This window comes from Jatropha curcas, chromosome 11 (genome assembly GCF_041381405.1).
Source record: "Jatropha curcas cultivar XTBG-Jc1 chromosome 11, XTBG_Jcur_1.0, whole genome shotgun sequence".
NCBI lineage: Eukaryota > Viridiplantae > Streptophyta > Magnoliopsida > Malpighiales > Euphorbiaceae > Jatropha > Jatropha curcas.
Window position 1 is genome coordinate 26,062,841 of NC_143161.1, and position 15,220 is coordinate 26,078,060.

The 15,220-nt window shown below is 32.5% G+C and overlaps 1 protein-coding gene across 3 annotated transcripts; it reads right to left on the reverse strand.

The window, feature by feature from the left end:
- Positions 1-594: 594 nt before the first annotated feature.
- Positions 595-11,190, reverse strand: LOC105632654 (putrescine-binding periplasmic protein-like protein). 3 transcript variants are annotated; one of them, XM_012215093.3, is made up of 7 exons: positions 10,766-11,187; positions 10,511-10,683; positions 9,962-10,210; positions 9,174-9,308; positions 8,628-8,810; positions 1,589-1,750; positions 595-1,309 (listed from the first exon to the last, which is right to left on the reverse strand). In XM_012215093.3, exons 1-7 carry the CDS (start codon positions 11,103-11,105, stop codon positions 890-892), a joined length of 1,662 nt encoding a protein of 553 aa, XP_012070483.1. In that variant the 5' UTR covers positions 11,106-11,187; the 3' UTR covers positions 595-889. The 3 variants fall into 3 exon arrangements, with proteins under 3 accessions (XP_012070483.1, XP_089572603.1, XP_089572604.1); XM_089716478.1 differs by having other exon boundaries at positions 1,169-1,309; positions 1,569-1,750; positions 10,766-11,190; XM_089716477.1 differs by lacking the exon at positions 8,628-8,810 and having other exon boundaries at positions 10,766-11,189.
- Between the last annotated feature and the right edge of the window lie 4,030 nt (positions 11,191-15,220).

Consider the following 15,220-nt stretch of genomic DNA (forward strand, 5'->3'; position numbering starts at 1 on the left):
AACAAAAGAAGAAAAGTGCAAGAAGAACAGAAGAAAGATTAGAGCATAAAATAATTGCAGAATTGTTCTTAAAAATATTCAGTAAGGATAGAGAAAAAAAAGAGATAGGGAGCCGAAGAGAAGAGCCTTGATACATAAGTTGGATGTATTGATTGAAAATATTAAAAAAATTTGATTAAAATTGTTCTTCTATTATTTTCTTTTTTTTTTATTTCTGTATTCCAAACAAAGCCTTGAACCCTTTTTCGCTTTTCAACGAAAATAAAGTCTGAGCAGCCAACAATTCTCTCCACAGAACTGAAAAAAGAAAAACGACGACTAATCTATCTATGCGCCATCCCTTTCTCCCTTTTCATCTCACTTTCTTTTTTTCACTCTCAACAATATTAGGAAATGGTTAATAGCTATAACATGTATTTTTCTTGACATGACTAAGTAATTTAAGATTGTACATCAAATAGGGGTTACTCTAATTGCCATATTTGAAATAAATGATACAAATACACATTAGAAAATTAGTTTAGTATTAGAAAAAAAAAAAGAGAGAAATTTTACATCAAACATTTGAAGTTATATAATTTAACTTAATTTAAATTAAAAAAAAAAAGAGCATTACATTAAAAATATAATGAGATGTAATGTACATATAATATAATTTTGATTGCACAAATACATTATAAAATGTTTCAACAATAAGATAAATATTTATTCTATACTAAAAATTTGAAACTGAGATAAAAAGACCTAACTTACAATAACTAGTAAGCTCCGCTTAACCTTGAAATTATCCTACCGATGTGCCCGCAGATATGTCAGAACCCGAACCCGTCAAAGCTCATCTTAGCATTTTGGAAGTTGCTGACTTGCTTCAATGAAACTTTGTCCAAGTTTAGGCCTTGGGATACAGCTTTAACCTAACAGACTGTGCCATCGACGAGAGATGATGATGTATTCTATGGACTAAACCAGGATCAGACTTCTGCATACCGGCAATCAGCCACCAATAATCTGATAATGTAGCATCAGACAGCGGCTTCAAGAACTCGCATCTAGACAAAATTTCAGGTGGAGGTACTCCAGCAATAAGATTTGTGTCTAGACTTGGCTTATTCCTGGTCAGCTCTTTAGGGACTTCAATTGGAATGCTTTCAAGGGCAGAAGGAGTTGCACCAGGTATTACCTCCTGCTTAAAAGGCAGTGCTCTTGCAGCTTGCAAGCAGAACTCTATCCACTGATGGATTAATGGAGATGGCCCTCTCACTCGTCCTCCGATTTCGTTTGTTTCAAGTCTAGAGGCAGCAGGGATTGCCTGCACAAAAGTGTACAACTTATCTTCTGAACAAGCACGTACAACTAAAAATTATAATAATAACTGCTATTCTAATTCATGATTGGTAAAACTCTAATCTTCAACGTATATCTAGATCATAGATCACACTCAGTCATTGCACTGCCAGTCTGCTATTACCATCTTAACAAATGAATGCTTAGACACAATAGATGATGTATTAGAGGCGATCACAAACAAGTATTATGAAGAAGAAAAACCAAGTGATTGTCAACTTTACACTTAGATGAATAAGAATACCCAGAGATCAGCCCATAAGCTAGCTCCAGACTTGGGAACTACAACAGCAACATTAGACATCCGCTTGGCAACAGGAAGGACATCACTACTCCACCCAACAGCCACCCATACATCTCCCACTCCAAATGCTTTAAGATAGTCCACACTGTCGAATAGCCGAACCTACAAATAGCCAATAAATGACAAGATTATAAATTATAATACTGTTAGAAGATTCATTGGTACAAAAAGATTTAGGACACTGTGATACTGTCTTTTTATCCCAAGCAAAGTTGTGCATTCCTCATACAAAATTTTTGTATCTTATTTCTTCTCAATCCTCTTCATTTTCTGCATAAACTCTGCTACTACCATTAGTAAATCATTGATTCAAAAAGTTAAATTGTTTTATACATTACCAAAAGGGTCTGTTCGTGCAAGGAAAAATCTATAGTCAGAGGGAAAAAAATTTCTGAGAAAATCAAATGTTTCTTCAATTTGGTTGTACAACTGAAAGTCAGTGGAATTACTTTTTAGTGATTCAAGTACCTCGAAAATGTTACTTTTGCATCAACAAACTCAGAATGGATGGACCTGTAAAGACTACATTTTTCTTTTTCCAATTGTAATTGTATGAGGAGATTATTAGCAACTTTGCTGTAACCTTTTTTTTTCTTTTAAATATAACCATGTTGTGTTCTGCTATACTATTCAGGGCTAGTATAGCATGCCATTCCAAAATAGTAGATCTTGAGTCAAAAATTAGGAACAATTCTCATGAGACAATGAATATACACTACTGTTTTTATGAGCCTAAAACTGGATTTGAGAAAAGCTTCAAATGTGAGCTTATTTCAAAATCATATTTGGACCCATTAGAAAACCATAATTCAAAAAGCTATATCAACTAGACCAACAAAATTACTCTTGCGCTCCGTTTGGTACAAATGACTTCTAGATAGAATTCATTTACAAATGAATTCTAGATAGAATTCATTCACAAATGAATTTTTCAAATTTGGTATGTTTAATTTAGAATATAAAATTCAATTGAATTTCACATAATTATGTTTGGAATGAATTTAGAATTGAAAACTTATTTGCCTTTATTTTCTAAAATACCCTTAACAAAATAATTTTAAAAGACTAGGAGGATGGATAGTTTTGTCATAAAAATCTGCATTATGTTTTTGTGGAATTAATTTGGTAGTTCATCTACTTTGATGAAATTTAGTTTAATTATGTTCAATTCCAAAGAATTGAATTCATAGAATTTCAATCCTTTTTTTTTTTTTCATTCCAAACACAAAATCCAAATGAGGGGTTAATTTTGGCTCCAAGTCTGCTATTAGCCGCAGCAATATCAAATGGGCTCTTAGTCTTCCTTCCATTCAAATTTAGGTAATTTTAGGAAAAAGTTAGAAATATCCTAATATGTTACCAGAAGACAAGTTTTTCAATCCTCAAAGCCTCAACCCCAAAATCTAATAGAAAAAGAAGGAAGCCAAATGGATGGCTGTGGCCATCTAAGAGATTTTAAGGGTTTTTAAGAGATTGGCATTAAAGAGCAGTAAGAATTTGCCAATATATTCTTGTGAGGCATGCTTCTTATATAACTTGTGCTTGGAGGAAGTGCAAAAGTTGAACCTTAGGGATGGTTGAGGATTTAGACTTGGCCTATATGGCTCTAACCTCAAGCATGCTTGAGGCCCCTTCAACAACAATAAAAGAAATCAAAAATAGAGAAACATCTACAGGAAGGTGATTGAGGCCCCTTCAACAACAATAAAAGAAATCAAAAATAGAGAAACATCTACAGGAAGGTGGAAGTGACACTTGCTACTGAAGAAAAATTGAGAGCAGAGATTGAATGTGTTACATGTGCATCACAGATCAAGAGGTGCTTTAGTATGAAGATTGAACACATTGAAATAATGTTGATGGAAAGGACAGGGTAGGCCTAGATGACATCATCAGAAAAAAGGGGCTCAAACTCAAAGGTTATATATCTTTCTAAAGAATATTAAGGACTAGTTGTAAATAGAGTTTTGTTAGGAGTTAGATTCATAATAGGTTTATATTATCCTGTATATGTATATATAAGTGTCCCTATTGATGAAAATAGATGAAAAAAATATTTTTTATAACAAGTGAAATGGAGGAAATAGGTCTATATAGCTACCAGCCTGACTAGTTTGGAATTAAAAAAACTCTGTTGAATGGAATGCATCTGAAATGTGGACATTGCTAAAGTTAGGAACCTAAATGGTAAAAATGAAAAATAAAAACCAAACACCCAAATAAATAAATAAATAAAATAAAATAACAGCATGATCAGTTGCCTACAAAATTCAAAAAAAAAGTTAGGATCCAAGATTTTTAGGTCCTGACTTTGGTGTTTGAGAGTGAGAAATAAAAGAGAGAGGGAAAAGAAAGAAAGTATAGAGACACTGGAGAGCAAGATTCAATTGATAATTTTTTTTATCGCTTCTATTGCTATTAACAGTACATGCTTGAGTTTAATATAGAGTTAAGTAGTCACAACAGACACTAATTATATGCAACTAAGATGTATATGGAAATGAATAAAAATGTATTTGTAATGCAATCCACAGCTTGACTCGACTTCTACTACTAATACCATTTACTTGTATCTTCATTGTCATACTTGCCTATCCCAAGGAGTATATCTGTGTCCTTAAGGTTAGAAATGATAAAGACTAAGATTCCTATCACCATGGACCTAAAAAGGATTCTGCAAAATTGGTACTCATTGCTGCCTGTGCACTTGAAGCTTCTCTGGGAACTTCCCTAATTTGACATCACAGCCTTTCTATAGCTTCTTTTGATAGCAACTTTGCAATCCTTGATTGCTCCCTTAAGCAAAAACAAAGTTCTGCAATGTTTGCTCAGTGAAAGTAACTGCCAGCTATAGCAATCCCAGACCAACAAGGATGTAATGAAGTTGCATAATTCTAGCAAGTCACATATTAAATCCAAAAATTGAACTTATATCCAGTAGCCATCAGAACAGATAGTCAAGGGCCATGATCGTTCTCCCATCTAAGTTCCAAAAACTATTTTTATTTTCACAAAAACATTCAAAAACTCAAAACCTTTGTTGGCTGGGATTTCATTCTTTTCCACATCTAATGCCATTCCTTCGATGATCGTGTAACTTCCATTTAATGTCAATTCAAGACATGACTGTCATAGCTCCTCGTGCATACTGACTTCTTTTTCCCATTATTTCTGAAAAAAACCCATCTCAGATGCCTTTGTATCAACATTCACAACACTTTTGACAATTTACTTCTTTATTCACTCTCTTATTCATATAAAGACCTCTGCAGGCTAAGATTTTCCACTGATAGAAAACATAATTTCTTTTATTTGTCTTCTTCTAAGCTCCAGTTATTGTTTTAGACTACCAAACTATATTGCATCTACCTCCAATTCATGATTCCCACAATGGGGAAGCAACCTCACAGCATTCAGACCAACAATCACAATATCTTCTTTATTAAAAATATTCTCAGCATTGAAGACAATTTCAGGTTTACAAACCCTTTGACCAAAACCACAACTGAGTTTAGGGCCACGAAAACCACAATAATCATTTTGAATTGAAACTATAAGATAAGCAGCGGCATTGGTGATTTTTCTTAAGACCAAATAGCTCAATAAGATCCGAAATTTGTTCTTTGAATTTTTGCTCCTTGTCCTTTTTCAATAAGATATCAAATTCAAAGATGCGGATGTGAGATGGATGTATGGTCACAAAAGATTGGATAAGATTAGGAATGACGACATTAGAGAAAAGGTGCAAGTAGCAGAAGTTTGAGATGGTATAGTCATGTGTTAAGTAGACCCCCATAATGCCCAATTCATAAATGTGATACCTTGGTAGTGGAGGCTGCTAAATGGGGGAAGAGACAGACCTAGAACCACATAGAGGGAAGTCGTCAAGAAGGTGCCTATAGTATTTGGATATTAGTAAGGATTTAGCTATGGACAAAGTAAAATGGAGGCAAAAGATTCATACAGCAAACCCTAACTAATTTAAGGCTTAGTTGCCTGTCGCTTGTTTTGTTTATTTACTAATAAATCAAATGATTTTTCTTCTTTAAAAAAAAAAAAAAAAAAAATCTTCTTTTCCAAAATTCTTTCACAAAAAGTATTACAAAACTTTTCCAATTTTATACTTTGCTTCAATTGCTTAATTGAACAGAATGGATATGGAAACAAAGGATTTATAGCCAATTACAACTAATTTGAGATTAATCCTTAATTGTTATTATTGTTATTATTTTTATTGTTGTTGCCCTTTTTGTTCTCATCAACTTGAGAATGAAGGCAAGGAAATCCTAGGAGCAGCTTGGATTCAATCAAGCCTTCAAGACTCTAGGGTTTGATCATGCCTTCTTTGAATATTTTCTGAAATTTGATGATTAATCTCTTTAATATAATACTCAGATTAAATTGACAATTTTTATTTCTCGGATTATTATTGACAGTTCATGCTTGAATTTATAGACCCTACAATATCGAGGACATAAAAGCTTAGTACAACAGATAGTAGCTACTTAAATGCAACTGAACAATAATATATTAATGTACTTTTAATGCAATTCACAGCCCAAACACAAGTACTAATATTAATCCCATTTAATTATATCTCCGTCGTCAGCATTCTATTTCAGACAACAGGTTCTATAAATATTTGATGTTACAACTTTGCATAAAAAAATAAGCTATTTTCCACTTAAACTGAGCTTAAAGTTTCTGCTAGAAGCTTGCTACACGTTTTTTCCTAGATTTAGATAGGTCATTAAGTTTGTCTCGCATACTCGCTGCATCACTTAAATCACTCACCCCACCTCTACCATCATCTTTGCCTTACCCCATATGCATCATTATGATCCACAAAAACTTCCCACCTCGACATGAAATAGCACACACCCTAAAAGCAATCAAGAAAAACAATAGCAAGGAGAAAGAGGGGCGGGGGAAGCTAACTTCAATCAACTAGAACAAGCATAATCCATTGTGTTTGCCCTCATTAACAAGGCTGTATATCCTCTCTCTTTCTATCTATCTATCTATCTCTATTTCCTTCTCTTTCCTTTCCCTCGTAAAAATTTGAATTCTCATCTTCACATCTCTACCCACACTTTTATTCCTCTTTCTTGCATTTTCTTAACAACCAAAGATATTTCTTTTTCTTGCATTTTCTTAGCAAACAAAACAAGCCAATCGACATGAGGGCAAAAAAGGAAAGATAGGTATCAATATTGAATGTGTTTGCATATAAGAAAAAAGTGGAATATGTAATAATTTATTCATGGAGATTGAGGCATCAATTTTGAAACAATTTGGAGATTTAGGCTCCATTTGGGATTCAGTTTAGAGATGCTTTTTCAACTGTGTTTTGTATTTTTTGACTTTTTTTTTCTTAATTTTCTTAAACTGCTTTAGGAAAACCATGGTTTGAGAGAAGCTAATAAGTCTAGCTTTCCCAAATCATGGTTTAAGCCTTAAATATTGCAAATGCAGTTTCCCAAATGTAACCTAAACGCAACATCAAGCAGACACATATAAGTTACCATTGTTGATGCTACAAGAGAGAGAACGATTAGAAATGGAGTTCCTAAAGGCAAAAGAAGAGAGAAGGTAAAAGAGAGGAAGGGAGAGAGAGAGAGAGAGAGAGACATAAATGGAGTAAGTGAAATAGTTGAATAGGTGAGGAGGGGTAGGGTGCTATTATTTACGGAGGTAAAATCTCCATCCAAATTTTTTCATAAGTAAATCCAGTCAAATGCATCTAAATTAGATTAAATTTTTTTACATTCAAACACTTGATTGTAAAGTCAATTCAAATGCTAAAACAACAAACATTGAAAATTTTCACACACTAATAGTAATAATTACCCTAATCAAAACTATCACATGTCGCGAGTATCTAGATTTAATTAATTTAGACATCCATCTCCCACAGATATAACTTTTTAAGGTGGAAATTGTGTAGCTTCTTCCTTAAAATAAAATACAGAAACTTTTCTGTGCATATTTTATTATATTTCAATTAATACTGTGAAACTTTCATGGGATCTGATTTTTTTTTTTTTTTTTTTTGGCCCCTCTTTTCTTTTTATACAACCTTGAGAATGCTTTCAAAATTTTCTTCAGCCTTAATTTTTTTTTTTTTTTTTTTTTTTTTGGTAGTGTTAGATGCTCAGCTTGGCACTGTAGGCATGTCTAAGGGTTTAGCATTCTTTTTTTTGTTTTCCTTTTCTGATCATTGGTGCAATGAATTCAAATGTAAAAGGAAATAAAAATCATGTGAACACATAGTTTAACTTTTATCCTAGTATTTTAGGTTCAGGCTTAGGGCTGAATTCCGGTTAACAAAAATTCTAAAAAAATTTAAATGCAAAATGACTCTAACCAGAATTAAACCAATAGCCACTGTTTTCCTTTATTTCACTAGACTTTTGAAAATTAAAATAGCAACAACTTGTTCCCCAATCCAACATGCACAACCTGGTATTGGGAGCATTTCAAAGAGTAGTGAGGCAATACAGACAAGTAAATAGAAAAATCCTTAAGTCAAAAGTCTACCTCACTGAAGTATGAACTGCTAGGAATCTTCTTCTAGTGGCAAAGAATAAAAGCTAGCATCGAGTATCCAACCTTTGCAATCCTTTATTATGTTGTAAAACATACTTCAAGCTATCATTATTGAGAATCTAATTCTAAGGAAAAGAGCCATTCCCACTTAAGTAACATTTTTACATTTTAGACATCAAACTATCAAGACTCCAGCCTGTTTTCATCAGATTTTCGCTAAGAAACCTCAATCCACCTTGTTTCTAGATTCACCTCATGAAAATCACAAAGATGCAGAAGCATAATATATAATGTCCCTACAGGCCAAACTTTTCTCGCTTTATTGATGTTTAACTCTTGGTTAGATTTGCCTTACTCAGTGGAATACCTTGCAACTCTTTATTCTTATCTACAAAAGGAAGTATGAAATGCAATCATAAAATCTATCTACCTGTTTTTGAAGGAATGCAAGATTTTGTTGGACTGCCTTCCTTCCACCAGGAACTTCCAATTCAATGTTCTCTGTATTATATGATGCTCCCATATATTTCAAAACTGCACCAACCACCTCTCTAGGAGAGTCAACCATAGAAATCCTCCCTGCGAGCTTAGGCTGCCATAGATCTGCCCAATCCTGCAATTTTGACCTATTATCATAATTGGAAATATTATTGTACCCAATGGAATTCCTAACTAAGTATCTACAGAAGCAATAGAACCACAAAGTTAAGTTTTAAAGCCAAGCCATGTTAATGTCTAATAATTTCCTCCATCCATAACCGTCAGCCCCTCTATGGTATTCAAACAATATAAATTGATACAGAAACATAGTTGCTATGTCCACATTCCAATGAACTGATAAAATACCAATGGTTCCTATAAAACCCTTAGTTTTCCTTTCATTATAATTAGGGTTAGTAAATTTCACAAAGAGTAGAAACATGAAAATATCATTGGTCATCCCAGTATGGAAAGATGTATTAAACATACAAGTTACCTCTATTGGAGCCAATTTATTCTTCTGGAGTTTATTTTTCTTGTAGGCTATCACCATAGTGCCCCATCGATATGGAGCAGCCCATACTTCACCATTTGGGTCTATTTTTCCCTCACGATTCCTGCGTAAGTATACCTGAGACATGTTTATTATTGAACAAAGGCAACTCTCCATGGAGAAACAGGAACCAGCAAAAGATATAACTGCTTAAGTGTAGGGGAAATAGTATCATTCAAGGAAATATCCTGTATTAGTAATGATCATCTGGATTAAAATCAATGTTCAATAATGCATGGAATCCTATGAATACTTCTAAACTGTGGGAGTATAAGTAGCAGTGTATCAATATCTTGTAGTACAATTGTGACTTGTGTGATCTTAGTACATTTTGTAAAATAAAATTAATTTGTTTCCAGAAAACCCTAATTAATTTTCCCTTTATTATAAAAAAACTGCATTAATACAAGCAAAGTCAATCTATTTATATATGATTTGAGGAGGCTACGTTTGATAAAATTGTGGATTTAATGTGGTTGTGAGATTCAATAAAATGGCTAGCCTGAAAGATTAGAATGTTGTAGCTTTAGGATATAAACCAAACTTGCAGCCAACACTAGAGAAAGAAGGCAGGAAGAACTGAGGACAAAAATCATGGGCATGGATGGCCTAAAACCACCATAATTATAATTATTAAGTACCAAATATCTTTGAATCAGATGAATCACCTAAAGATCTTTAAACATGAAAAGAAGCCAAAACATAGAGTTTCAAGAGTTCTAAACTCTTACCTTCCATTTTTCGCTTAAATCTTTATACCAATCCTGGTCTTCTATCCCAGTAATGGGCTCAACTATAGACTTTTTAATGGCAAAACTAAGCCAGGAATCACCAATACTAACAACATCAGCAGCCACAACAGATGCAGGACCAATCCTGCGTTTGTTAAAGGACATTGATAGGTCAGAAAAAATCTTGTCAAGACTTCCAAGGAACTGCATACGAAGCCTTAATCTCCTTCCTTGAGATTGTGTGAAATCCTATAAATTAAAAGAAGATCAAGTTATTGCGACAAATAAATCCTTCCTGATACTGTAAGGTAGTAAAACAACATTTTCCACAAGTCGAGTTACTTATTCAGCATATAAAAGCATTAATTAAACCATGATAGAGATAACTGGAACATCAGATTTTTCTCTGCTATGTTATTAAGTAACACAACAACCCAGAAAAAAGTACCATAATTTCATGTGGGCACGAATAGATAAAGAAACTGAAAAGTACAGAATAAATCATAAGCATTAAGGGCGAAAAATAGAAACAGCCAGAAAAGTTTATACCTTTCCCCAGGAAGGAGGCATAGAACCACGAAGAGCAACAATTCTAAGAGGAACAGATAAAGCAAATGTTTTTGACTTCCAAGCTTCAAATGCACTGTTCAACTCTTCGTCTTCAAATTTTTCCGAAGCCTTAGAATTGCCATTGGTATCATCACCCTCTGTGTCCATAAAATCTAAAGCAAAACAATTGTAAAACAAAAATATTCTAATTCAAGTATAAACAAAAAAAACAAGGAGTAATTAAAACAAGTATACCTTGAGGGACAACTGCAATTTCCGGTAATTTAGTGGTCGCGGGGTGGAGAAACGTAGTCGAAGCCGCTGCTTGCCAAACACCAACACTTAGGCCTAAGAACAGTAAGGCGGAGGTAGCAGCAACACGAAGTAAGGTACGAGGCTCATCGGTGATGGTTGGTTTCGCCGACGAACGGATTATGATTTTGTGGCGGCCAGTGAATGGATGGTGAATAAATGCGGAATTGCTGGTGGGGATGCGGTGGAGAAGAGAGGATGGTGTCATAGGAATTGCGTCATTGTAAGACAAAGATCGTCTCTGCGGAAGAGAGAGGGACTGAGAAGCAACAGAAAGGTTCATAGAGCTCAATCCAATACTGAATTCTACGGTTAAGTCTGTTTTAAAGAAAATGAGGGACTGACGACTGAGAAGCAAGAAAAGGAAATGAATTGTAAGGAAAAATAAATAAATAAAAGATAAATATATAGCCGAAAAAAGTAAATTTACCTAAATAAACGAACAAAACCTCAGATTTCAAAAACTTAATATGAGAAATTCGTCCTAACTTATAATTTCCTTCAAAGAAATTTTTTTAATATGGGATACCGCATTGTACCGTGAAGAAATTTCACTTAATAATTTCATAAATAATAATAATATTATTATTATTATTTTATTATTATTATTATTATTAAATTACACTCTTTTAATTAATTGGCTACTCGGTTTATTAAAAGATGAAATAATCTTTTATAACATCATTTAAAAAAATTACGAAACCTTTTACCAAGGTATAAAATAGTAAAAGTCATACATAATATGACCTGCAATAAACAATAATATTTTAAGACCAAAAATATTATAAATCTATATAAATACATACTACACGGTTAATGTCTTATTATTAAAAAAAGAGATCAATTAAACAACGGGCCGATAGCCTCATTTGTGTTAACATAGCTGATAACCGTTGAGCATTGACAAATATCATCCATGATAGATTTTATAATTATAACGAATTGTTACAGGCAAATCATCTACATCATGTTGGAAAAAGCTTTAAAATATGGTATGAACCACAATTAATTAAACTCGGTTACTTTCCTTTAAAATCAATATTAACAACTCATATAAAATATAAATAAAACAAGTTCCTATATAATAATTACCCCTTCGTAAAAAACAATGGCTCATAGAAAACTTAGTAGTTATAGTTGTCCATAAACACACGCAAATTCAACAACTTTAGGGCATAAATTTGTTCCCAAAGAATCTTAGCCAATGACCAAAATAGGCAAAGTAACATGCCAGCCTGCATGTGTTCACGCACACAAATTACTCACGTTGAGAAGAGTATATTGAGCATCAGTAAAATCAGTTGTCTTAGCAATGATCCTGTAAGCAATAACTCTAGAAGAAACATCACTTTCTCCTTTAGAAAAACTCAATTCCCTTTGCAAAACCATCTCAAAAATATGAACTCTGATGTTATACGCAATATTAAAAGATAAAATAATCTTTAAAACATCATTTTAAAATAATGTAATTTAAAAAATGATAAATAATTTTTTTTAGTTGAAAACTACAAATTAAACACCTGTTTAAATTAGATTACGAAAAACTTCTTTATATACTATATTTGTAACTTCATTTGTAATTTATCGCTCATCATCATAAATTAAAACTTTTAATCTATTTATACTTGTCACCCTTGAAAGAGCAACACAAAGTTGTCCATGTGTAAACACAAGTCTCCTTAGAAATAACCTGACATGAAGTAATGATTGGCCTTGACTTTTATTAATAATCATGGCAAAAGACAATGTAATCTGAAATTGCCCTCACTGAAATTTAAAAAGTATTTTTGCATTAAATGGAGTCAACCTCATTCTTAGGATTAAGACTTTTTCTCCAACCAAATTTCTTGATAAAGTTTGGCTTCAATAACCCAATTTCCAAGTCCTGTGATGATCAACCTTATCCCATTACAGATTTAAATTATTTGGTTCAATTATAAAGTTTTTCATCAAATATTATCTAAGCTTGTGTATCTTTGATTTGAATATACAAATAACAGTTTTATCAATCGTTGTATGGATATGATCTCGCTAAAATCAAATATGAACAGTTACGAAAAAAAATAGATATCAATCATAAAAAAAAAAAAGATTTCCTAATCTGTACAAACATTTAGACTCCTAAAGAAGAAATGATGTAAGTAAAATGGATAAACATAAATATTAAAAATATTATTTTGTTTCGTAACATATCAAACAAATTATATATATTAAAGAGATTTGTTTGGATTTCTCAATTTTTACAATCATACATACTCCTAAAAAAATCAGCATATGAATAAATGATAAATTAGAAAGCATACAAAAGACAACATGTAGTATAAATGGTCATATTTGTATAAACACATAACTTACTTTAGTTAACTGCAGAAATATCATTGAAATATATCATTCAAATATCCTTCAATTCAAATATTATGTTAAACCCACTTATATAATATCAAAAGATAACATATAGTATATCAAGAGAGATTTAGTAAAAAAACTTTCCATCTTGTAGCACCATCTCAAGAGAGAATGCACTGCTTAAGTTATCACGTTCTAGAAACTGCCACAATCGCACCACACACACTTTCTAATTCCACTGCATCTCTGTTGCTTCACCTCATCAATGAAATCAATTTGTGAAGCCATAATCTAACCAACCATATTTATGTAATTAATTAAAGACGACATAATTTCTGCACTTATTCTTCGAGAATCAGAGATTTAAATAACAAAATATGTTTTATACATACAATTAATACAAGCATCTTGAGGGATGAACAAACACATTGATACAAAACAAAATATGTTTTTTTATCATTTTACTTATTTTCTAATTATTTAATGACATTATGTGATGGGGAATGGAAACTGCAACCATGGTTCTAAGAACTGGTCCAGCCAGTTTAACTGGGAACTGGATTATAGTTCAGTCTAGGATGGATGCTTATTACTGAAGAGTAAAAAACCAAAAGAGAATCGCTTAAAACATATGAAAACCAAGTTAAAATCATCGAACCGAACCAGTATTGACTACGGTTTTTCAAATTAATAATAAATCAACTAAGTTATCCACGTGGCCTATTCCTTTTTGCAACCAGTCTAATCACGTGGTCCCCACTGTACATTATTTGAAGCTTATTTTGACCTTTGGTGTTTTACACGTACTGCGATGAATTATAATTACAGTATTATAATACTATTATATAAAATATTATAATACAATTACAAGTACATTAATTTGGGTTTTTTACAAATATGGTATTCTGCAAAAAACTATTTCGCAAATGGTGTTCTTTGAAAAATATTTATAAGAATGGTGTTTTATTGACATTTCAAAGGCTTTTGTTGCGGTTATAGTGTAATAAAAGAATTGTCACCTATAACCGGAATAAAAGCAATAAATTTTAATTTGTTTTAATATTGTCTAGCAGCTTTACGGACTAATATTCTCTCTCCTCTCTCCTTGTTAAATGTTAATATTATAAATGAAACAATGTAACAATGTCATTATATCAAAAGGAATACATTCTATGCTTTGGTAAGGTATCAAAGGTAAGATTAAGATTCCCACGATGAAAGGACACATTTTATGGAAAACCATACAAGAATACTATAACACTCATGTTCAGATCCAATATTACCTATTATTCCTCCACCACCATTGTCGAAAATTGATTTTGATTTATTAACAATGGATCCTAATGCTAAACCTCTGTGTTCTTCAAATTGGGATCCATAAAAAAAAATTTTCAGTTAGTATGTTATTTTCCTTCAAAGATGCAATACAAGCAGCTGTTAAAGAGTACCATCTATGAAGACATCATTAGTTTCGTATGATTGAAACCAAACCCACAACATATGCCATCAAATGTGCATATCAATTAGATCAATATAATTGGAGATTACGAGCAAGCAGGATGGATGGGTCCAATGTATGAAAAATCATAAAGTATAATGGTGGTCACACCTGCACTAACAGTCAATTGATACAAAATCATTGACATTTGGATAATAAATATATTTGTGCTTTTATTATATCTATGATAGAAGAACAACTGATTATCAAAATCAAAGCTCTACAAGCTGAGATTAAAGAGAAAGTCGAATATGAGCCCACTTATCGAAAAACTTAGCATGAGAAACAAATGACCATTGTTAAGCTATTTGGGAGATGGGATGACTCATATAGATGATTAGTCAGTACACGACTGCATTTCTTCATTTCAATACTGGTTCAATTTTTGTTATTAAGACTATGACCATTATATAAATGATAACATAGATCCGCATTGTCGCATTTTTGATCGGATGTCCTAGGCATTCAAGCAATCAATTGATTTAAACATTGTCTATAACATCCCTTCCCGGTCCACCCTTGAACCCGAATGAACCGAGCCGAGACGCTATAAT

Coding starts and splice junctions, on each gene's coding strand:
- LOC105632654 (XM_012215093.3), bottom strand. CDS start 11,105: ATGAACCTTTCTGTTGCTTCTCAGTCCCTCTCTCTTCCGCAGAGACGA. Junction 10,211..10,510: donor TGCCTCCTTCCTGGGGAAAG/GTATAAACTTTT, acceptor TTTAATTTATAG/GATTTCACACAATCTCAAGG. Junction 9,309..9,961: donor ATTTAAGCGAAAAATGGAAG/GTAAGAGTTTAG, acceptor AACATGTCTCAG/GTATACTTACGCAGGAATCG.